Consider the following 23,425-nt stretch of genomic DNA (forward strand, 5'->3'; position numbering starts at 1 on the left):
AATATTTCACAATATTACTGTATTTTTGATCAAATAAATGCAGTCTTGGTGAGCAGAAGAGTAATGTTTCCAAACCTTTGACTGATACTGTGTGTGTGTCTGTGTATATAATATATATTAGGCCAATTCGTGCTCTCTTTAAAGAAGTTACATGTTAATATATTACATCAACACTATTATTAAATTCATCCACAGAACAAAGACAGTGAACGGGACAATAAAGCATACGTAATTAGGTAGTTTATTTGTTCTAAAAAAAGTGATAGGACCAATCCAAAACACGATAACATATTTAAATATCTTCATTTGAAGCCATATTTACAGATGTGCAGGGGTGGGTGACATAATTAACCCGTTAAAAAGGACAGAAAACATCACCTTTACCAGTCAAAAACATAAATATGTCAATTAGAGGCACTTTTTTAACCAGTAAGGTTTCTTATATAACACTGAATGAGAGATTGAGTGTTATTCTGCATATGGTCGATCTCCTGCGGTCAGGAGGTAAGAGTGTTTGTTTGTGTGTTACAGATATCATCCTCATGAGAGCCTTCACCACTCCATCATACAGTATACGAGAAAGTTCATGCAACTGGTCAAGCTCTCAGTTTCTGCAGTTCGACACAGGCCTGTGAGTGAGGCACACGTCACACACACACACACACACAGATGCGACGGGATCCCTGGCTTGTTGTTTTCTCCTGTGTCCACAGATAGAAGCACGAGCTCGTGTTTTGTGCTGTGTGTGTTGATCTGAGGCACTTGTGGAGCGGAGAGACCGGCCCAGGATCACACGTTCAGGATCTCAAACTCCTCTTCCGACTCGAAAAGCTTGTCTGGAGACTCGATGAACTCTGGAAGAAGAATGACGCTCAGGTTAGGAAACACTAATTCACTTTGCCACAGTTATCTATGGCTGTCTCTTTCGTCCACTTTAACCACTTCAGTCCTGATTTCTTCAGAGGAGAGTCTATGAGCGAGTAAATGTGTGTTTTTCAGATCTTTCAATCTAATGGATGAAATAAGCCCACAGTTTACATATGAACACGAGCGGAGACTTTAGTTTCTGCTCTTCCAGCCTCGAGACCAGCCGAACGCTGCGAGTGTGTGTTAGAAATCAGGAACGCTGAGAGAACATTGTGTTTGATTTCCTCGTGTCTTCAGCTGATAAAGTTTAAACCCCGTCTGGCTAGATCTCTATAATGTTCACTCATTATTCAGGAGACGGAGAGAAGACGCTCGTTTAGTGTCTGTTTGAACACATGAGCGTTTACACTACGACAGCAATCCGCTCGAGTGTGTTTTCAACTGGAAGTGGACGAGCTCAAAGCGCTTTAGACCCGTTTACACCCGTGTTTAGTGTCGTACACTCGTGATCCGATCGACTGAAACACACATTAAAGGAGTAGTTCACTTTTTTTCATCCAAGATGTCCATGTCATTCTTTCTTCAGTCGAAAAGAAATTAAGGTTTTTGATGAAAACATTCCAGGATTTTCTCCATATAATGGACTTCAATGGGGACCAAATGGTTCAAGGTCCAAAAGACAGTTTCAGTGCAGCTTCAAAGGGCTTTAAATGACTCCAGACGATGAATAAGGGTCTTATCAAGCAAAACGATCGCTCATTTAATAAATAAATAAAAAAGTTTTAAGTTTTGTAAGCTCAAATGCTCGCCTTGCTCTGTTCTGTGATGCGCGTTCGTGACTCTCCTGTTCGAACTCGTTCATCAAAATGAACAAATCTGTTTTCGATAAGACCCTTATTCATCGTCTGGAATCGTTTAAAGCCCTTTGAACAGTTTGCACTGAAACCCTCATTTGGACCTTGAACCGTTTGGTCCCCATTGAAGTCCATTATATGGAGAAAAATCCTGGAATGTTTTCATCAAAAACCTTCATTTCTTTTCAACTGAAGAAAGAAAGACGTGGACATCTTGGATGACATGGGGGTGAGTAAATTATCAGCAAAAGTTTTTTTTAAAGTGAACTACTCCTTTAACCCTGTAAATATGCTATAATGCAGTAAACAGGGCCTAAGGTTGACGATCCGACAGTACCTGCTCCTGTGGTCTGCACGTCTGGTTTGGTGGGAGGAACAAACGGAGGCCAGTGAGAGGGATGTTTCTCCACCAGCTCGAACATGCGCAGGTTTCTTTTCTTGAGCAGCTCCTTGAAATCAGAGAGGATTATTAAAAGCAAGTTAAAAGTGTACAACGCAAGCGAGCAGACGTGCCAGTCTTACCTGCTGAACCAGATCACACCAGCTGTCGAAGTCCTCCTCGCTCTTGCAGAAGAAACCCTAGAGACAAACACTCACGGTTACCGGCCAATCAAAGCCCAGCCTGAACACACTCCGCCATCTGGAGCTCAGAACGTTTGGCTCGTTCTCTCATTCATTCGTCTGGACGTGAAATGGGCTCAGAGTTTTTAATGAGTGTTGTGTTTTGTGATGTGGACTCGTGCACTTCCTGTAAAGCTGCTTTGAAATGATGTGTATTGTGAAAAGCGCTGTATAAACGTGAATGTTTTCGCACACAAGCACAGACAAATCTTTGATTAAAAAAATATGTACTGACAATTGTACATACTTTTAGTTTGAGGTGTAAAACACAATCAACAGAATGCAAAACATCTGAGAATAATAGTAATGATAAAGCAGTGCTCCGAAAGATCATATGACAAATACAAACACAAGTCATCTCTAATTTGTTTATTTGCTCTTATTTTATTACTGACGGTTCGCTTGTCTTTAATAATGTTTCGGCTGGTAGTATTTTGGTTCCTTGAGGAAGAGTTCAGGCTGCTGATTTTTGATCATGGTGTTCAAAGTTTTGCAAAAAGACAGAATAAATAGTTTGATATCTAAATGTTTTACTTACATATTTTTTTTTTTACCTTACTGGAATTGAAACTGGGACTCGATAAGAATCAGAAGCTAAAGTCGAAGCAGAATTGCTTAAATTCAACCAATAAACCTAGCCTTAGTGAACCGTGTTTACAGCTGGAGTTTCAGTGTGTTTCAGTCGATCGGATCACGAGTGTACGACACTAAACATAGGTGTAAACTAGAGCCAGACCGATATATCAGCAGGCCGATATTAGGCATTTTCCAAACTATCGGTATCGGCAGTTATAATAGCCGATAAATTAATAGTTAAAAAATAAAATAAAAACGGACGAAACACGCTTGAACCATGTCATGAGTGTTGGAGTTGTATAGTTTGTCCACCAGAAGGCACTCTACACCGTTCCTGTTGGCAACACTCATTGAGTTGGTCACGATACATACATTGCTTGAATAACAATTAAAAGAACATCCCAATCAGTTCTCTAAACTCAAATAATCATGACAAAATTTGTGACCATCACATCCAGTTTTGCTGCTGTTAAATAAGCCGAGAGTGAAGCGGAATTAGCTAGTAATAGTTACCTTATGTTGTTACAGTGTAGTTGACTGACTGTCCTTTTAACTTTTGACAATGTGACTGAAGTATTTCTTTAATAGCGCGTGACAGTTATAGCAATGAGACGCATCATCTCTCCTCGGCCTGTTTATATTGAAAATATAGCTAAATTGCTAAACCATTACTAAATTATGGCTCATCATAGACTAGCTAACCACAAAGCTAGCTAATGCCACTGTCATCAGTCTGTTCTGTTGTGACAATAAAAGAAACAAGTTTCTTTTTAAAATGCATTATCATATTATTTTAGTTAAAACTCATAAATAACTTCAAATAACTAATGTTAGGGAAATCTGTTAATGTTTTGTTGCGCCTTTCTGAAAAAAAAAAAAATCCGGGATATCGGATTTTAAAACCAAAAAATATTTGTATCGGTATCGGCCTTCAAAATCCTTTATCGGTCGGGCTCTAAAAATGAGTGAACATTATAGAGATCTAGCCAGACGGGGTTTAAACTTTATCAGCTGAAGACACGAGGAAATCAAACACAATGTTCTCTCAGCGTTCCTGATTTCTAACACACACTCGCAGCGTTCGGCTGGTCTCGAGGCTGGAAGAGCAGAAACTAAAGTCTCCGCTCGTGTTCATATGTAAACTGTGGGCTTATTTCATCCATTAGATTGAAAGATCTGAAAAACACACATTTACTCGCTCATAGACTCTCCTCTGAAGAACTCAGGACTGAAGAGGTTAGAGATGGATTAAAACACCGGTGTAAACGGGAACGCGTCTCCCTCGCCTACTGGTGATCCGACCGACCAAAACGCATCTCAATACCAGCTGTAAACTTAAACCATGGGTCAAATGTTTTTGACAAACTGCTCTATCACGGGGTTGGGCTGAAGGGAAGCACACAGAGTTTGATCTCTCACCAGTGCAACCGAAGGGTCCAGGCTGGTGATCTTCATGCGGTGAGGGGTCCTCTGACAGTGGTAGCTCTGGTCGTCCACAGCACTGCCTGATTCAGAGTCCACGGCCTGCTGCGTAGTGTGAGGGTCCAGATAGATCAACTCGTCATCTGAAGAAGCACAAATGATAATCCCTCTATCTATGATACACTTTCCAGGATAAAGTATACATTTTTTATTCATTTTCATAGGAATCATTAGCTGTGTTTCCACCGTCGGGCCTTTGATAGTTCATTTTGACAGAGGATATATACACTCACCTACAGGATTATTAGGAACACCACACTAATACTGTGTTTGACCCCCTTTCGCCTTAATTCTCCGTGGCGTTGATTCAACAAGGTGCCGAAAGCGTTCTTCAGAAATGTTGGCTCATATTGATAGGATAGCATCTTGCAGTTGATGGAGATTTGTGGGATGAAGCTCCCGTTCCACCACATCCCAAAGATGCTCTATTGGGTTGAGATCTGGTGAGTGTGGCGGCCATATTAGTACAGTCAACTCATTGACATGTTCAAGAAACCAATTTGAGATGATTCGAGCTTTGTGACATGGTGCATTATCCTGCTGGAAGTAGCCATCAGAGGATGGGGACATGGTGGCCATAAAGGGATGGACATGGTCAGAAACAATGCTCAGGTAGGCCGTGGCATTTAAACGATGCCCAATTGGCACTAAGGGGCCTAAAGTGTGCCAAGAAAACATTCCCCACACCATTACACCACCACCACCAGCCTGCACAGTGGGAACAAGGCATGATGATCCATGTTCTCATTCTGTTTACGACTCTACCATCTGAACGTCTCAACAGAAATCCAGACTCATCAGACCAGGCAACATTTCTCCAGTCTTCAACTGTCCAATTTTGGTGAGCTCTTGCAAATTGTAGCCTCTTTTTCCTATTTGTAGTGGAGATGAGTGGTACCCGGTGGGGTCTTCTGCTGTTGTAGCCCATCCGCCTCAAGGTTGTGTGTGTTGTCTTCTTCACAAATGCTTTGCTGCATACCTCGGTTGTAACGAGTGGTTATTTCAGTCAAAGTTGCTCTTCTATCAGCTTGAATCAGTCGGCCCATTCTCCTCTGACCAATATTTCTGCTGTATACGGTGACCAGAATCCACATCGGATCACAAACAGAAGTTATTCAAACACTCACTGCTGTCTGAAATGATATTAAAAGTCTTTAATGCTGATGTTAGCTGGAATATATGAAGTCATCCATCGTTCGCACGAGAAGTGACAGTGGAAACGCGAATTAACACACTTTCTTTTGGCCCGACAGTGGAAACACAGCTGTTTTTGCGTAAGAATCGAATCGTTTGATTGAGAAAACTCACCAATAAATCCAATAAAATAAAAGGCCAGGTTGGGCTTTCCTCCCAAAACGCCACATGACTGAGGCATCTTGAAACACTCCTGGTAAAAGAAGATAAGAAACACGTGATGCATGAAGGGCCATCGAGATCATGCATCAACATCAGAGAAGCGTCGTACTTTGAATGCCTGAATGTAGACGGGGTTGATGCTGTTGATGCCCATTCGCAGAGGAATGACCAGGAGCAGGGGCCTCCAGTCCAGGGGCCGTTGTGTGTGAAGATGAAGAGCCTCTGACTCCTCTTCCCGATCACAGGGACCGGGCCTGGGCCTGAACTCCCGGCGCGGCTGCTGACACTGCTTCTCTGCTCGTCAAGAAGAGTGGAAGAGAGAAACAAGCAGAGTTAAAGGTGCAGTGTGTGATTTTTACCCGCATCTAGTGGTGAGGTTGTGAATTGCACCCAACAGAAGTTACAGTGGCCGATAGGAAGTGATGTCGTCGTCTGAGACAGCAGAGAGTAGCCAGTTAAGCAATGCAAATTAATTAAGAAAATAGGTTGGCTTAATTATTCAGTAAAACGATATGTTATTGTCAATATTATTGTTACTAAGAACAACATAAAGACGAACTGCGAGTGCCACTGTAGAAACATGTCGATGTAAGGAGACCCGCGGTGTGTGTAGAGAGAAACGGCTGAAGTGCAACAGAACAAAATCGTCACTTCCTGGGAAATCGCCACAAAATATCAGTAATAAAAATGGAAGTTGCTCTTTTCCCCTCCATCATAAACGAGTGTGTGTCGAGCGTCAGACGAAACACAGTAAACGCTGTCGTGTTCTCTAGCATTCGGATGCTGGTGTTTGTGTGTGTGTGTGTGTGAGACGCTTCTGGAGGGAATTACATCTAATTATTCTGGTCGCACACTTCGACTCCGGTGAAACCAGAAACGCCAAACCAACATTAGAGACGCTGCGATTCTATTGGTCCGCTGGGTAATCCAGTTATCCAAATATCATTATTTCATTTTTTATTATATATATATATTTGTTTTCATTGTGTCCATGTCGTCTAATCGGATACAAATATTTATCTGCCTCGATTGAGCGCACAAGTTTTTTATCCACATTTTTCGAAATTATGCATTTCCATTAAGCATTTTTTTGTGCAATATCCCAAAATTTGCATAAAAATATGTGGATGGAAACAGCTCGTGTCTGTCGCCTTTAGCTTGCTTAGTTGTGGTCTAAAACACTATTAATATTAAGTAATGTTATACATTTTACTGCACATCAGTGTTGTGCAAGTTACTTCCAAACTGTAATACATTAGGTATTACTTGTTACTGTTATTTAAAAGTAATTCATTACCTTACAATATTACTGTCCCAGAATTGTAATGCGTTACATTACTCATGTATTACTTTTTAGTTACTTTCACCAAAATAACTAAGTAGAACTTAACTTTTGGGCTGTAACGATATGCAATATGAAACCGAAATCGCGATTCGCCACACGACTCAGATCCACGAACCTACAGAATCGCGACACACCTCTTCCAACTCCAGCGTTATTCTCCTTACCGTCCAGATCCAATGCTGCCTTATCTTTAAATTAGGCTATTAGTATTATTTGAAGTTAACATTATAAAATACGTAGACCTACACCACAAAACTAGTTGAGGATAAATTATTTAAAATTGGAGAAGTCCAACATTATGGACATGACATTTGCAGTCAAAACTTGAAATAAAAATTCTCAGAAAATACATGTATTGAAACGTATATAGGCTACTTCCTTAAAGGACTCCAGACATTAGACAAATATCAGTCTGTTTTATTTTTAATATTAGGGAAAAGACACACATTCATGTGTGACAAAAAAATAGGAGGCAAAATATATTTTTTGTAATTCTGTTAATTACACTTCGCAAATCGGATGAGGAAGGGTTGGCTTTCCAGTCTCCATAGAACTTAAAATATTCATTTTATTTTAGTTTTCGTGTTCGCATTTATGAGGAAAAAACAATGTTACAGACACTGGCACTAAAAGACTGCTTTAAAACTTTCACATAGTCTGTTGCCTTTAAGAAGTAAAAGCAGACAATACACTGTAATACAACTATAATACAAGCCTCACTGAACATGTAACGAGTAAAATATTACTGAAAATTGATTAGTAATGCCTTACACTACTGCGTTACAGCAAAAAGTAATATGTTACTGTAATGTATTACTTTTGTAATGCGTTACTCCCAACACTGCTGCACATACACATCAGATGAAAAAAACTCACACTGAATTCAGCAGAATAATGATATTACTTTACAGCTGAAAGTCACATGGTTTACTAACTGATGAACTGTGCAACATTTACACTTATTTTGATGCTTTAAAGCACTATATATATATATATATTTACAGGTAAATCTCGAAAAATTACAATATAGTGCAAAAGTTCATTTATTTCAGTAATTCCACTTAAAAGGTGAAACTAATATATTATATAGCCTCATTACGTGCAAAGTGAGATATTTCAAGCCTTTATTTGTTATAATTTTGATGATTTGGCTTATAGCTTATAAAAACCCCAAATTCAAAATTAGAATATTGTGAAAAGGTTTTCGTAATCCATAATCATCAAAATTCTAACAAATAAAGGCTTGAAATATCTCACTCTGCATGTAATGAGTCTCTATAATATATTAGTTTCACCTTTAGAGTTGAATTACTGAAATAAATGAACTTTTGCACGATTTTCTAATTTTTCCAGTTTCACCTGTAATTGTGACTTGGCTATTCAGAAAAAGACACTTACTGATGTCTTCAATCACGACTGTGTTGTCCATTGACACGTACACAGCCAGAGTATTCCAGTCATCAAACAGGGCCAGTTTCCTGCAAGCAAACACAGATTGGCCATTAGTTCACCACAACCTTTGCATTTAACCCTTATGCTGCATTAGGGACATTTTTGGTCTTTTGCAGTTTAATTTCTTTGACCATTTTGGCTGTTTTAATGCAAATGGTATGAAATTTGGCAAAATTGTGACTTTTTGGATACATGTAAAAAATGTGATCCCATTTTGCAAAATATGTATAACACACACTGTGTAGATCAAATAGTAACACTCAGCACCATAAAGACCAAAAATGGCCCATTGAAACCCATTAAAACGTTGTTTAAATCTGAGGCTGTCAGTAATACATGAAACATGATTTTTGCACAAACATCCTTTCATTTTGAAGCAAAAGCATTATATTTGCATTATATAGTGTATTCCACCAGATGACGTCACTACATATTTATTCCCTATGGGTGGAAATGCACCTTATTTTAGGCAATAGGCAATGTTTAATAGGTGGCCATTTTTGGTCTCTAACGCGCTAAGTGGGATTTTTTGCAAAGTGGGACTGTGATGATCCAAATCTAAAGTTTTCTCTTTGCATTTAGTTTATTGAAAATAATTGAATTTTTGTGTTTTTTCCTCTTATACAAATCGATGGTTTCGCAAACAAAACTGGTAATTAAAGGGTTAAAATCCTGAAATTGAATACATTTTTGGTAGTTATGATGAGGACTAATGCTGGTTAAAAGATTTAACTTGGTAAAAGTGGAAAATAATAATAATATATAATATTTTAGGCAATGTTTAATATGTGGCCATTTTTGGTCCTTAATGCACTCAACGGTGTTAAAAATCTAATGCAGCACAAGGGTTAAACGACAAGACTTTTTATTATTAATATTATGATACATTGTATTTATAGGCGCCTTTCATGGCAGTGGCACTCAAGGACACCTTACGAAATCCATAAAAGCAATGAAATCAGTACAGCAACACTCATTAAATCACATAAAAGCCTAAGCAGATTTTAGGATGCGATTTAAAAACTAGAACTGTAGCGAACTTTAACAGGAAGTGAGTTAACCAAAGTGCGTGACCCAAAGGAAGTCGTTTAAAATGTGAGTGTGTATATGAACAAGATTTAGAAGATATGAAGGAGAACGTGTGAAGTGCTTTGTAAGTTAAAAGTAAAAAATTTAATCTGGGAGCAAATCCTGTAAAACAGGAGAAATACGTTGAGAAATGGAGGTTTTGGTAATGATGACTCGAGCTGCGCCATTTTGTGCCAACTGTAATTTATGAAGAGATTTGGCGGGAAGCCCATAAAACAAAGCATTACAGCCGTCGATTCGTGATGCGTGCACAAGCGTGGCTGTACTCTAGAGTGACTTGCTTTTAATGGACGTTCAATTCAATTCAGGTTTATTTGTGTAGCACCTTTCACAGTACACATCATTTCAAAGCAGCTTTACTGAAAGTCCAGATTAGAATATAGAGGGATCTGTTATTATCAGAGGAAACTGTCTAAGATATGTATTTCAGAAATGCACATGAGTCACAGTTAGCGAAAAATGTATTCATTTAAACAATGTGATAATCTAATGCAGAAACGATGAGCTCATTGAAGTAATGAATACTTGCTTGTTACAAATGATTATGACATTTAGATAATATAGCCTTTTAAATGGTGCTTTTCTAGGCTTGGTCACGGCATGCTTTCATTTGATGGATTAAAGCTATGAGGGTGACTGAATGATGACAACATATCTTATTTATGGGAGCTACTGTGGTATGGTGTCATTCACAAGCGCAAATAGACGTTCTCGTGTGCATGCAACATCCCAAAGAATAAAGATGTACTATGAGTGAGTGGAGGCGGGGCTCGTTTGCATATTCATGAAGAAGCCAAGAAGCCAAGCATATTCATTCAAGAAGCCAATTGTCGTTTAGGAGATCAAAGATGAGTTTTAGTTTATAAAATGAAACTGGACTTTAAAAAAGTTGGAAGTGTTAAAAAAGCAGGTCCCTTTTAATAAAGATCATTGGGGTTGGGAGGGTGGGATGTGTAAAACCACTTCTTTAAAATAAGGACAAACGTGTGTGACAACAAACTATTATTTTCAAGAATGTTTGGCAAAGAAGAAAAGACACTTGCTTGAGTACTTGCGCCACTGTGTTCGGTCCATACCATTCTCCCACAGACTTGCCCTCGCCAACGCCCATCTGAGCTACACACACACACACACACACACACACAATACACAGAGTTCAGTACCACTGCGCTGCACAGCACACACACACATACACACAATACACAGACTGTAGTACCATTGCGCTGTCCCGCACTCTCACACACACACACTGGCCTCACCCATCTGATGGATGGAGTAGCAGCTGTCCTTCTTGTCCAGGAAGCAGCTCAGGATACGGTGATACTCTTTGGGCTGATGTTTCTCTGGATCCCACCGCCAGTCTGGAGCAGTGGAGTAGAGAAGCATCATGACCCGTGAATACAGTAGTCAAGTCAAGTCAAATATATTTATATAGCGCTTTTCACAATACAGATTGTATCAAAGCTGCTTCACAGTATCAATCAAAACAACTCAACAGTGTTTGTTTATTACTGGAAAAAAAAGACATCCAAGTTCGGTGGAGCTGATCAATGGTATGATGGGTCATTTAAATTGAATATCCCCAACTGAGCAAGTCAAAGACAACAGTGGGAACCGAAAAACTCCATCAGGCGACCCAATGGTGTCCTAAAACTCCGTCAGGTGACCCAATGGTGTCCTAAAACTCCCTCATGCGACCCAATGGTGTCCTAAAACTGCATCAGGTGACCCAATGGTGTCCTAAAACTCCCTCAGGTGACCCAATGGTGTCCTAAAACTCCCTCATGCGACCCAATGGTGTCCTAAAACTCCGTCAGGCGACCCAATGGTGTCCTAAAACTCCGTCAGGCGACCCAATGGTGTCCTAAAACTCCGTCAGGCGACCCAATGGTGTCCTAAAACTGCATCAGGTGACCCAATGGTGTCCTAAAACTCCATCAGGTGACCAAATGGTGTCCTAAAACTGCATCAGGTGACCCAATGGTGTCCTAAAACTGCATCAGGTGACCAAATGGTGTCCTAAAACTCCGTCAGGTGACCCAATGGTGTCCTAAAACTCCATCAGGAGACCCAATGGTGTCCTAAAACTCCGTCAGGCGACCCAATGGTGTCCTAAAACTGCATCAGGTGACCCAATGGTGTCCTAAAACTGCATCAGGTGACCCAATGGTGTCCTAAAACTCCCTCATGCGACCCAATGGTGTCCTAAAACTCCGTCAGGTGACCCAATGGTGTCCTAAAACTCCGTCAGGCGACCCAATGGTGTCCTAAAACTCCGTCAGGTGACCCAATGGTGTCCTAAAACTCCGTCAGGTGACCCAATGGTGTCCTAAAACTCCATCAGGTGACCCAATGGTGTCCTAAAACCCAATGGTGTCCTAAAACTCCGTCAGGCGACCCAATGGTGTCCTAAAACTCCATCAGGTGACCCAATGGTGTCCTAAAACTCCGTCAGGTGACCCAATGGTGTCCTAAAACTCCATCAGGTGACCCAATGGTGTCCTAAAACTCCATCAGGCGACCCAATGGTGTCCTAAAACCCAATGGTGTCCTAAAACTCCGTCAGGCGACCCAATGGTGTCCTAAAACTCCATCAGGCGACCCAATGGTGTCCTAAAACTCCGTCAGGCGACCCAATGGTGTCCTAAAACTCCATCAGGTGACCCAATGGTGTCCTAAAACTCCATCAGGCGACCCAATGGTGTCCTAAAACCCAATGGTGTCCTAAAACTCCGTCAGGCGACCCAATGGTGTCCTAAAACTCCATCAGGTGACCCAATGGTGTCCTAAAACTCCGTCAGGTGACCCAATGGTGTCCTAAAACTCCATCAGGTGACCCAATAGTGTCCTAAAACTCCATCAGGCGACCCAATGGTGTCCTAAAACTCCATCAGGTGACCCAATGGTGTCCTAAAACTCCGTCAGGTGACCCAATGGTGTCCTAAAACTCCATCAGGCGACCCAATGGTGTCCTAAAACTCCGTCAGGTGACCCAATGGTGTCCTAAAACTCCATCAGGTGACCCAATGGTGTCCTAAAACTCCATCAGGCGACCCAATGGTGTCCTAAAACCCAATGGTGTCCTAAAACTCCATCAGGTGACCCAATGGTGTCCTAAAACTCCGTCAGGTGACCCAATGGTGTCCTAAAACTCCATCAGGCGACCCAATGGTGTCCTAAAACTCCATCAGGCGACCCAATGGTGTCCTAAAACTCCATCAGGCGACCCAATGGTGTCCTAAAACTCCATCAGGCGACCCAATGGTGTCCTAAAACTCCATCAGGTGACCTAATGGTGTCCTAAAACTATATAGTAGTATATATATATACACTATATATAGTAGTTTAATGTCGTACTGACACTAAAACAAACATTTTATTTTGGGTGAACTATCCACGATACATATTGATAACGATAATTAGACGGTATTTTGCTGAGTGTGTTTGTTGTGTCGATCCCTTCACAGGTTTAGGACTGACTATTAAAGTTTTTGATGTTCTTCATATTCTGTGCGGTGGTCAGTTCACAGCAGGCACAGAAATCATCTTTTCCAATAAGGTTCAATGGATTTTTACCTTTTATGGGCATTTTTATCTTTATAAAGTCAGCTAATTAAGTGAGTGAGTGAGTGGAAGCAGGGCTCATTTGCATATTCATAGAACCGCGCATACTAAATGAGGCAAGGGTGTCGAGTTACAATCAAGATATTTTAAGGCATGAAGAATTTTTTTTCAAGGAAATGGCATTTGTCACTAAAGGGGGACTTTAGCTATGTTAAATTATATAAATATAAAAGACATACAAAGGTAGTTTTGCCCCTTTATCTTAAATATTGGGTGCGTTATAAATGCATTTCAATAGATCACGTAGTGTATGTGTGCACTCTCTAGGTGTGTTTTTATAAAGTGAGGGGTAAACTCAATAACGTCACATCGCTAAAACGACAATTAGAATGTAATGTTAATTAAATGTCAATGTAATGAGAATTACAATATTATCGTAACCCGTTACAGCAACTACACCAGTCTGGGAGACATTTGCTATTAACTTGCATAAAATCACATTTGTAACCATAACCATGCTGATAAATGGCATCTTCATGTGATATTAATACTATGATATTGATACTCAATAACGTCAGATCACACACATCGTTAAAACGACAATGACACTATTATTGTAACCCGTTTTAGAGCCTACACGATCTGTGAGGTGTTGACTTACCTCGTCCCAGGTGTCTGCAGACCAACGCCTGCGCTAGGATCATCTGTCCACAGCGGAGCATGCACCCCCACCCCGCATCTGACGAAGGGCCTGTTCCTCCTGCGGGTCACACACACAGCCACACACTTTATCTATACAGCTGAAGCGGACCACGAAACATCAGGAAACAAGAACATGTCAGACATGTAGAAAAGTCGAACATCAAAACAGACAACATCCTTAAAATTCCCAGGGAAAGCAAGAATTTATACACAACAAAAACTCCAGTGTTAAATGAACTCTCCTGTGAGTTTAAATGACTCCACACTCAAGAGTGTTAAAGCAGTGTTAAAGTTAATGAGCTAATTAAGTGATTAATAGAGTGATGATTAATCATTATTGAAGACACATGATGTTAACAAGCAGAATCACTAAAGGAGAAAACTACACTTTTAAGTCACCGTTTTGGTGATCAATGTTTGCTTTATTTTGACTTTGGAGCCTAGATTTTGTACATTTAGATTTTGTTTGGCTGCTGAAACTGAGTGGTGAACAGCCAGATGAACAAAGAGGTGATCTGATGGTGTCGGTTTCCTATACGTTGTTCTGATAAAACAAGTCTTTCTTTAAGGTACACACAGACATCTAGAATCAGTGTATGAATCTCAACAATGGTGACAAACAAAATTTTTAATTAGGAAAAGGAAATTATGAAGACAAATCAGATCATAATTTATTCATACCAAAATACATGATGGGAGCCATGAATGAGTTTTGATTGGTGGCACCCAGAATGCACTGCAACATGCATTTTTATCGTTAAGATTGTTGAGATTCACAGTCTGATTATTGATGTCAGTGTGTCTAAATAATATCATTTTCAAAGTCTTCCGATCAGAACAACTTTTAAGAAATATTTTGGACTATATTGAAAATGCTGTTAATTGTTTGCTTTAGAATCACAGAGTTGCTGTAATCAACAAGGCAAAACACTCTAAATGAGTCTCGCTAGTCTAGATTAGGCTAGTCTTACCTATAGGAGAAAACTTTTTCCTGTATGTGAACCACAGTCGCGATCGCACATCCGAGAGCAGCTCTGATTTCTCTGGAAGAAATGAAATTATGTTAGTGTTAGCTGAAGGATTTAAGTAACACCAATTTAGAGTGTATTTGTTGTACACTATTGTTGGCCGATATATAAACAGTATCGGCTAAAAAAAAATTGGATGTAGGGAATCCAGTGCTTTATTTTATTTGAGAATATATATTTTCTAGGGATGCATGATAACAGAAAAAATAACAAATGACATGCATGTGGTGGCTGATATATGTCATTTGTTATTTTTTTGTTATCTGCCCGATAAAAAAATTTGGCTCATTTAATAAAGTTGATATATATAATGTATTATTTCCTCCAGCTGAGACACTTCAGATGCACACTGTTCAACATGATGGTTTTGAATTTGCTGAAATATGATTGGAATCACTTAAAAAAAGGAAACTAGAGAGTAAAGTTCAACATGTGCAGCGCAAGACTTCCTAGGTTGTCTATGAAAGCCTCAAGACAGATATTTACATGAAGGACTTTACATGATGTGACGTTTACACACACTCCCGAGAGCCTCTCTTCCGTTCACATGAAATTAATGCAAATACAACGTTCAGGAGAATAGCGAAAGAGCCATTGTGTGTGTGTATATACATACAGTATATATATATATATATATATAAATCCTCAACCAAACCTTAAGGTTAGCACATGTTGTTTATTAATATTACACAGTACTTACTTGTGTAATTACATTGTAATAAGGAAGGACACCTAAAGTGTAAACAAAAAGTAATATCTTATGCTTTTGAGGCTAGAGCAGGGTAGGTGATATAGTACAGTAATAGTGAATGTGTTGAAATATTTAACTGATTTTGCATTATGAACTTTTGGCATGTCTTACGTGTTTTAGCATTGTAACATTCTCCCAGGATCCACACTGGCTCGTCTGCATCAGGAAGCTCTTCTAGATACTCGGAAAACTGATTCTCATACTTGGCTAGAACTGGAAAGATTAGAGTTGCGACACATTGTTATCATGCATTGCTTTCACTTTCTGTCACCCTGATGAAGCAATGGTAATACCATAATAATTACATGTTCATAACATACTGTACTTCGAGGTACCCCTAAATACTTATAAATACCATGGCGAATCTTCAAAACATGGTATATATGTCCACAAACATGGTATTACCACGGTAATTTGTTGATGTCAATGCCAATGACGTATAATAACTGTAAACAACAACAACAACAGGGACTCGTGGAATAAACAAACTCTATTTATCTGCATTTGTAAGTCAGAGATTCACAGGCCACTGTAGAACAATGAGAAAACTTAAAACTCAGTTACGAAATTTCCTCTGGAAAAATCCCTAGTAGATATTAATAGACTTTTGTCGAAGCTTTTATAACTTAAGACGTCACCCGAACATTGTCGGTTGAATTAATCGATACTTTGTAGACCAATTTTGTATTTATTTTAACCATAAATACCCTACCTGCCTCCATCCTCGGCCGTCATCGGATACAAATACATCGCGGTGCAATGTGGGTAATGTAGTCGAAGTCTGAGTCGTTCCAATAGTTGACGGTGCCATAAAAACTGCAATTACCATATTTTGAGGCTGAGACGCGGAAGTGGAATGCTAGTTGATCATAACAAATATTGGGACTTGTAGTTTTTTGGTCTTCTATCTTTTTACGTCATTTCTATTTTCCAACAACAGAGGCCGATAAGCAGCAGAAGATATCTTCAAGAAATCAATCTGAGGTATTGATTAATCTTCTTTAGTATTATAAAGGAAGTTGGTATTATTCGTTACAGTCATGCGTTTTGTTTGTTTTTGTTTATTAGCATACTAGCATGCCAATGCTATTCCGCTAGCTTTTTCAGTCGTTTGTTTTGATCATTGAAACACTGCCATGTAATCTATTTAACGTTACATTTCCCAGCATTATATAACCTTTATTTAATATACTCTTACAGTTTATGAAGCTTTAACCTATTATGTGTTTTTGCATACAGCATCCATTATACATAACGTTACTTGCTGCTAAACAGAGATTTAAGGTTCAATTGTGTACTTTAGATAAGCATTTTTGAGCACCAGTGTGCAGTTTATTCGTGACCGTGTCGTTTGACAAATGATTAATATAGGCTATACTATGTAAAAATAAAAAAAATCCATTAATATGAGTTCTTAACGTGGCATCCAACTTTTAAGTGATTTGATTCACAAGCTTGTGATTAGAATCTGATCCTGATTCAACATTGATTCATTTATCTAAATATCAGGTACAGTAGGGCAAACAAACAAATCTCTTTAAAACTAATGCTGTATAAATACAGGGAACTTGTCAGCTGATCTGTGTTTGGGGTCAGTATGATCCCAATTGAACTTTAGTTAGAAAACATGGTTCCCTTTATCTCAGTTCCATAAGATTTTGTGATTGTTTTACATTATCTATCTAAACACACACACAAAAACTGGACTTGATTTGGTTTTTCTGAAGGTATATGTACATTTTTTTTAAAGACCCCACATTGAAAATTAATGGGGAGCCATTTTTTGTTTGTTTTTCATTTGTCAAAAATAAATAAGTCTATAACTCCAGCATAAATCATTTGTCAAATTAAAATGATTAAAATATATATATTTTTATACAATCGCTCTATAAATGTTTTGGATCATACTGACCCCAAAGAGTGTAAACAGGAAATGAACGCAACATGAGGGTTAAAATGAATAACTAATTCTTACACAATTAATACAATTTGGTTATTATTACAATGTTATAATATTTTTAAATGATATAAAAGTAAATATGTAATATAATGCATAGATTTAGCATAATGCTCCTCTCTAGAATGAATTTTCTAACTAGAAAATGGATGTGTGGTGTGAGAACAGTGTCCTTAGTTTACATTCAGCGTGAGAGTCGGCAGCCCTGCTCCTAATAACAGCAGAAACATTATGAAGGAATTAGTGAAATATAACATTATGATGTGTCAAATGACTTTTTATTTCCACAGATACCTGGTGTGAAATGTCATACGTGTTCGTGAGCGACTCTCTTCAGGCCACGGTGCCGCTGCTGCAGGCCTGTGTGGACGGGGATCTGGCTCTCAGCAAGCGGCTCCTGGAGTCCGGGGTCGACCCCAACACGCGGGACTGCCGGGGCCGGACCGGGCTTCACCTCGCCGCGGCCCGGGGGAACGTGGAGATCTGCTGTTTACTGCACAAGTACGGCGCGGATCTGCTGGCCACCGACTCGCAGGGCAACACGGCACTGCACATGTGTGGGCATGTGGACACCATCCAGTTCCTCGTGTCCAACGGACTGAAGATTGACATCTGGTCAGTGGCTTTTCATCCCTAATTCTGAATCGCCATGTTCAGATACCATTGCATTTCAAAAATGTCAACACGCCTACACATTTTTAAATCGATTTCACATTAGTAATTAGTAATGTTCAATATTAAAGTCTCCCTGTGGTGAAAATCAAGCTTTTACAACCCTGCCAAAAACCAAATATTCATAGGCTAATCATTTAATTAATCAAATTTATTTAATAATCAACACTCCGATTTCAACAAATATATAAATTGCACATAATAAAATTTTTATTAACAAAATGTTGTTGTTGTCTTGAAGTAGGGATGAGTGATATATATCGGCTACCATATCGGTATCGGCCGATACGTTAATTTTAATGTTATCGTTATCGGCCTGATAACACAATTCAGCTGATATATTAAAGCCGATAATTAATGCCTTATTTCCTCCAGCTGAGACACTTCAGATGCGCACTGTTCAACATGATGGATTTGAATTGCTTGAAATCACTTCAAAAAAGGAAAATACGGTTCAGTTCAACATGTGCAGCGCAAGTCTGTCATATCGGCTACATAAAATAATAATGAAAATATCATAATTGTGTCATGGCTTTTAATGGTGAGACATTGGTTTTTGTAATCTGGCTATAGAAATTTGATACATATACAAATTTGGATTCAGATTTATCGGCCGATATATCGGTTATTATCGGCTTTCAAATGTAAAGAGTTATCGGCCAAAATGTTCATATCGGTGCATCCCTATAATGAAGACAAAGTAAAAACGAATAGGCATGTAATGATCGAAAATGAACACCTTTTTAACACTTGTGTAAATGTGAAAAATAAAAATGATAGGTCTTTAGATTTAGAAAGTATATTATGAAATGGAAATTGTGATGATTATGGCTTACAGTTTATGAAAACCCCAAATTCAAAATTAGAATATTGTGAAAAGGTTTTCATATGTGTTATCCATAATCATCAAAATTATAACAAATAAAGGCTTGAAATATCTCACTTTGCATGTAATGAGTCTATATAATATATTAGTTTCACCTTTAGAGTTGAATTACTGAAATAAATTAACTTTTGTACGATATTCTAATTTTTCGAGTTTCACCTGTATATATGAACGAACCTCTGTAGAGTTGAGCTCATAGCCAGATCAAGCTCACCTGTACCTGTAGTTGAATGTAATAACTTTAGTAACTCTTGCTCAGGTGCTTTTGATACGGGTTGCAGGGCAATGGGTCGGGTTCGAGGAAACCTGACATGTGACTCTTTATTAAACGTTAGTCCCAGTGTCAAAGGATTGATGTGGTTTTAATATGTGAACAGTAATCACAACGGAGCGACTCCGCTGGTTCTGGCCAAGAGACGCGGCGTGAACAAGGACTCGCTTCGCCTGCTGGAGGGCCTGGAGGAGCAGGAGGTGAAGGGCTTCAACCGCAGCTCGCACGCCAGCCTGGAGAAGATGCACATGGCGGACAGTGAGAGGTGAGGGCGCACCCCTTACAACCACAGCGTATGGGTCCCCACGTGCCTTTACTGGGGCCACCTTTACATGCAACCAAACCATCCGTTAGAAATCGGACTGAAAAGCCTTCTCGTAAACACCTTAAAGGGATAGTTCACTTTGAAATTAATTTTTGATATGTTTTAGCTTACCTCAAGGGCATCCAAGATGTCAGTGTCTTTGTTTCCGCAGTATTTTCAATTTTGATATTTTTAGGTCAAACCGTTGTTTTCTGTCAGTCATATAATGGAGGTCTATGGTCACCACCTCAAAGAGCATGCACAGAGAAGTCCAGATTAAACATGATTTAATGACTCGTAAATGTAAGTACACATTGATGGCCTAAGACACTTGTGTGAGGAAACCAACAGTATTTATATTGTTTTTACCGCAGCCATTTCCAGGTGATCTGAGGGGGAGGGCGCTTTCTGGCTGTGGTTACAAGAGGTAAAAACGATATAAATACTGTTCGTTTTCACACACAAACCGCTTGTTTCGTGTCTCAGGCCATCAATGTGTACTTACATTTACTAGTCATTAAATCATGTTTAATCTGGACTTCTCTGTGCTGCTCTTTGAGGTGGTGACCATAGACCTGCATTATATGACTGACAGACAACAACGGTTTAACCTAAAAATGTCAAAATTGAAAATACTGTGGAAACAGAGACACCTACATCTTGGATGCCCTTGAGGTAAGATAAAACACACCAAAAATTTATTTCATAGTGAACTATCCCTTTAATGGGGTCGTTGATTATTATGTCACTTTTCTAACTTTAGTTAGTGCATAATGTCGCTGTTTGAGCACAAACAACATCTGCAAAGTTACATTGCTCAAATTTCAAAGCAAACTGAGATATTTGCTTTTACAGAAACCGCTTTTTAAGGACTACAACAAACGGTTGGAAGAACTACACGAGCTTCCTTCCGGGTTAGTGACATCACAAACCCGAAAATTTACATAAACCCCGCCCCCAGAACACGATTTATAGATTATCAAGACAGAATATGCTAATCAATGACTATAAGATAATGACACGTAAGCTACATAAATTTATCAACTAACCATTCAGACATGTTGTCTCTCCATCATCATCATCGTCTCACTCCGGTTTGAACATAAGAAAGTTTTAGAAAGTTTAGGGACACAAGCTGTTGAAGCTCCGCCCCCTGCGCCAAGAGCAGCGGATCATTTGCATTTAAAGGGACACACACAAAAACAATACGTTTTTGGCCCATCCTCAAAAAGTGACAACCGCAGTAAAGGTGAATTTAGCGTTTTCAGGCGTTCCCCAAAAGGTTCTCATCCGCGCCTGAAAGCGCTAGTGTGGATGGAGAGCGTTTTTAAACGCAAATGTATCCGGATTAATGTAGACAAAGAAAAGAGTGCCTAAAGAAAGAAAGCCAGAGAATAAAAGACTCAACAGTTGCAATATTCTTGTGACCATGTGACTGTAACGTTCGAACTGACCAATTGGACCAATCGTTTCTCTATCGTAGTAAAAGTGTGACAATTCGTAGACTCCGATGTCCACATATCTTGATCACTATCAGCACCTCAATGCCTTTAGACATCTCAAGTGGTCCATGGGGTAGAAAGAGGGGTTTGAAACAGTATGTGTGTGTGTGTGTTGCAGTGCCATGGAGAGCCACTCTCTGCTGAACCCGCACCTGCACTACAGCGACGGCGTGTTGTCCAGCTTCCGCACCACATGGCAGGAGTTCGTGGAGGATCTGGGCTTCTGGCGCGTGCTCCTCCTGCTGCTCGTCATCGCTCTGCTCTCGCTCGGCATCGCGTATTACGTCAGCGGAGTCTTACCCTTCGCATCCAACCAGCTGGAGCTCGTGCACTGAAGCCTCTTCAAAACTATCATTCCTAAAGTCTCTCATAGTTGAGGATTGTGTATAACCACGCTTCAGACTGCGACCTTACATTCTCTCTCTGTGTGTGTGTATATTAATGTAAATAGACCTTATCATGTGCTAAAAAAAATAATGTCTTTTGTGTTTGGAAACCATATGAAAATTGACCATGATTTTACTGGGGCTTGTGCACTGAGACGCATCAAAGCTCATTAAAACATGGACTCTTAAAGTCCCCCTGTGGTGTAAATCCAGCTTTTAATGTTGTTTATGTGTCTATGTGGTGTTTTTAATACGCTTTAACACACACCGTGTGTAAGTTTTAAAATTGCTGAGTATTTTGAACCAAAGACAGTCTCAAAAACACGCTTTGAAATCGCTGGTGTTTCTGACGTCACAAACGACCTTGTAACCAATCAGATCAACGTGTGATCGTCAACCAGTGGATCTCTGAGTGAGTGAGGGGGGCGGGGCGCATATTAAATGAGGCAAGGGTGTCAAGTTACATTCAAGATATTTTAGGGCATAAAGACATTTTTTTCTTCAAGGAAAAATATTTACATTTGTAATTTTGGAGATGATCGACTCAAGCGAGACTCTAAAATCTCTCCTTATCTGATGATTGTTTCTAGAGGAGCTGTCGCTTAATTTTCCTTTGGTGTATATTAATGTAAATAGACCTTTTATGTGCTAAAAATGTCATTTGTTGTGTTTCTTTGGAAACCCATATGAAAGTTAACCATGATTTTACTATAAATAAAACCAGCGAGTCTTTAAAGTCTTAATTTGCCCCGGTTAAAATCAGAGCAGAAGTTCTTAAAGTCATAAACTCATGGCTTTAAATGTTGCAAACATTGAAAAAAAATCAGTATTTTATGTAAATGTAAAATTAAGTCTTGAAAAATGTGAGTTTATGCTTAAACAAGAGAAAATATCTGTCAAAACTTCTAAATTAGGCCGATTTTTCGGAACCTGTTGGCAGATATTTGTTTTTGTTTTAGTCATAAACTTCATTTTGATAAATTTTCACAAAAAATAAGACTTCATATTTAATGTCATTTTACATCTATAAATGTATCTTGATTTAGCAATCTTTAGATTTTTGTACTTGAAAACAAGAGAAATACCGAAATACTTTTTTGCAGTTTGATCAGAAGGTGCTGTAAACAATATTTCCATATTCTTGTGTTTCTGAGTGAAACGATTCAAGCTGCTTCTTTTAGTAAATGAATTAAAAATTAACAGATGTCAAACAATGAAGTGTTTCTCCTAAACATTTACATTTGGAGAACATGTTGATGTATTGTGTTCCCTCCCTCCAATTTATTTCTTACATTTTCGTTACTTGGTCTTACCTTCATAAAATCTACAGAAACTCTGAAACTAAAAGAAAAAAAAAAACACTAATTAACCATTTGTAACCACCACAAAACTTATACACATTTTCTAGAGTTATAATAAAACCATGAGCTTAAAAATCTGCTATAAAAGATAATTGGTATAATTGGTAAATTTATATTGTAATTAAAAACATTCAGAGGACTTTTTATTTTTTAACAATTTCAGAGAATAAAATCATCAAATTTCACGTCAAATAACACTCGTGGTGAATTTAAGCATTTCTGTTTATGTATATCAAATATTGCCAGCAATATAAATAAATTAACAATGTAATTAATTAATAATTATTAATTATTAATTATTATTAACAATAATTAATAACAATTAATTATTGTTGTGTCGTTTTTGTCTTTTTATTACTTTTAATGTTGTTATTATTTGTGGACTGTGAAATACATTTC

The 23,425-nt window shown here is 38.8% G+C and overlaps 2 protein-coding genes across 2 annotated transcripts; one reads left to right on the top strand and one right to left on the bottom strand.

Annotated features, from left to right (window-relative positions):
• Positions 1-223: 223 nt before the first annotated feature.
• atg4a (autophagy related 4A, cysteine peptidase) lies at positions 224-16,488 on the bottom strand. Its single transcript, XM_039663646.2, has 13 exons — positions 16,400-16,488; positions 15,799-15,900; positions 14,880-14,951; positions 13,868-13,966; positions 10,902-11,003; positions 10,686-10,758; positions 8,500-8,579; positions 5,866-6,050; positions 5,709-5,787; positions 4,338-4,483; positions 2,244-2,300; positions 2,059-2,170; positions 224-854 (listed from the first exon to the last, which is right to left on the bottom strand). Exons 1-13 carry the CDS (start codon positions 16,407-16,409, stop codon positions 790-792), a joined length of 1,182 nt encoding a protein of 393 aa, XP_039519580.2. The 5' UTR covers positions 16,410-16,488; the 3' UTR covers positions 224-789.
• A 61-nt stretch (positions 16,489-16,549) lies between these two features.
• On the top strand, positions 16,550-22,404 carry ankrd46a (ankyrin repeat domain 46a). The gene is made up of 4 exons (XM_039663647.2): positions 16,550-16,671; positions 17,935-18,259; positions 19,580-19,738; positions 21,398-22,404. The coding sequence occupies exons 2-4, from the start codon at positions 17,949-17,951 to the stop codon at positions 21,612-21,614; spliced, it is 687 nt and encodes a 228-aa protein (XP_039519581.1). The 5' UTR covers positions 16,550-16,671; positions 17,935-17,948; the 3' UTR covers positions 21,615-22,404.
• The last annotated feature ends 1,021 nt before the right edge of the window (positions 22,405-23,425 follow it).

This window comes from Pimephales promelas, chromosome 19 (genome assembly GCF_988280905.1).
Source record: "Pimephales promelas chromosome 19, fPimPro1.hap1.1, whole genome shotgun sequence".
In the NCBI taxonomy this organism is placed as follows: Eukaryota; Metazoa; Chordata; class Actinopteri; order Cypriniformes; family Leuciscidae; genus Pimephales; species Pimephales promelas.

Excerpts from the sequence above, each read along its gene's own strand:
- atg4a (XM_039663646.2), bottom strand. Across the intron at positions 14,952-15,798 it reads ATGTTACAATGCTAAAACAC|AGAAATCAGAGCTGCTCTCG; the intron begins GTAAGACATGCC and ends CATTTCTTCCAG. Across the intron at positions 6,051-8,499 it reads AGTCGTGATTGAAGACATCA|AGAAGCAGTGTCAGCAGCCG; the intron begins GTAAGTGTCTTT and ends CTTGACGAGCAG.
- ankrd46a (XM_039663647.2), top strand. The coding sequence starts at position 17,949 with ATGTCATACGTGTTCGTGAGCGACTCTCTTCAGGCCACGGTGCCGCTG. Across the intron at positions 18,260-19,579 it reads GGACTGAAGATTGACATCTG|TAATCACAACGGAGCGACTC; the intron begins GTCAGTGGCTTT and ends ATATGTGAACAG. Across the intron at positions 19,739-21,397 it reads CACATGGCGGACAGTGAGAG|TGCCATGGAGAGCCACTCTC; the intron begins GTGAGGGCGCAC and ends TGTGTGTTGCAG.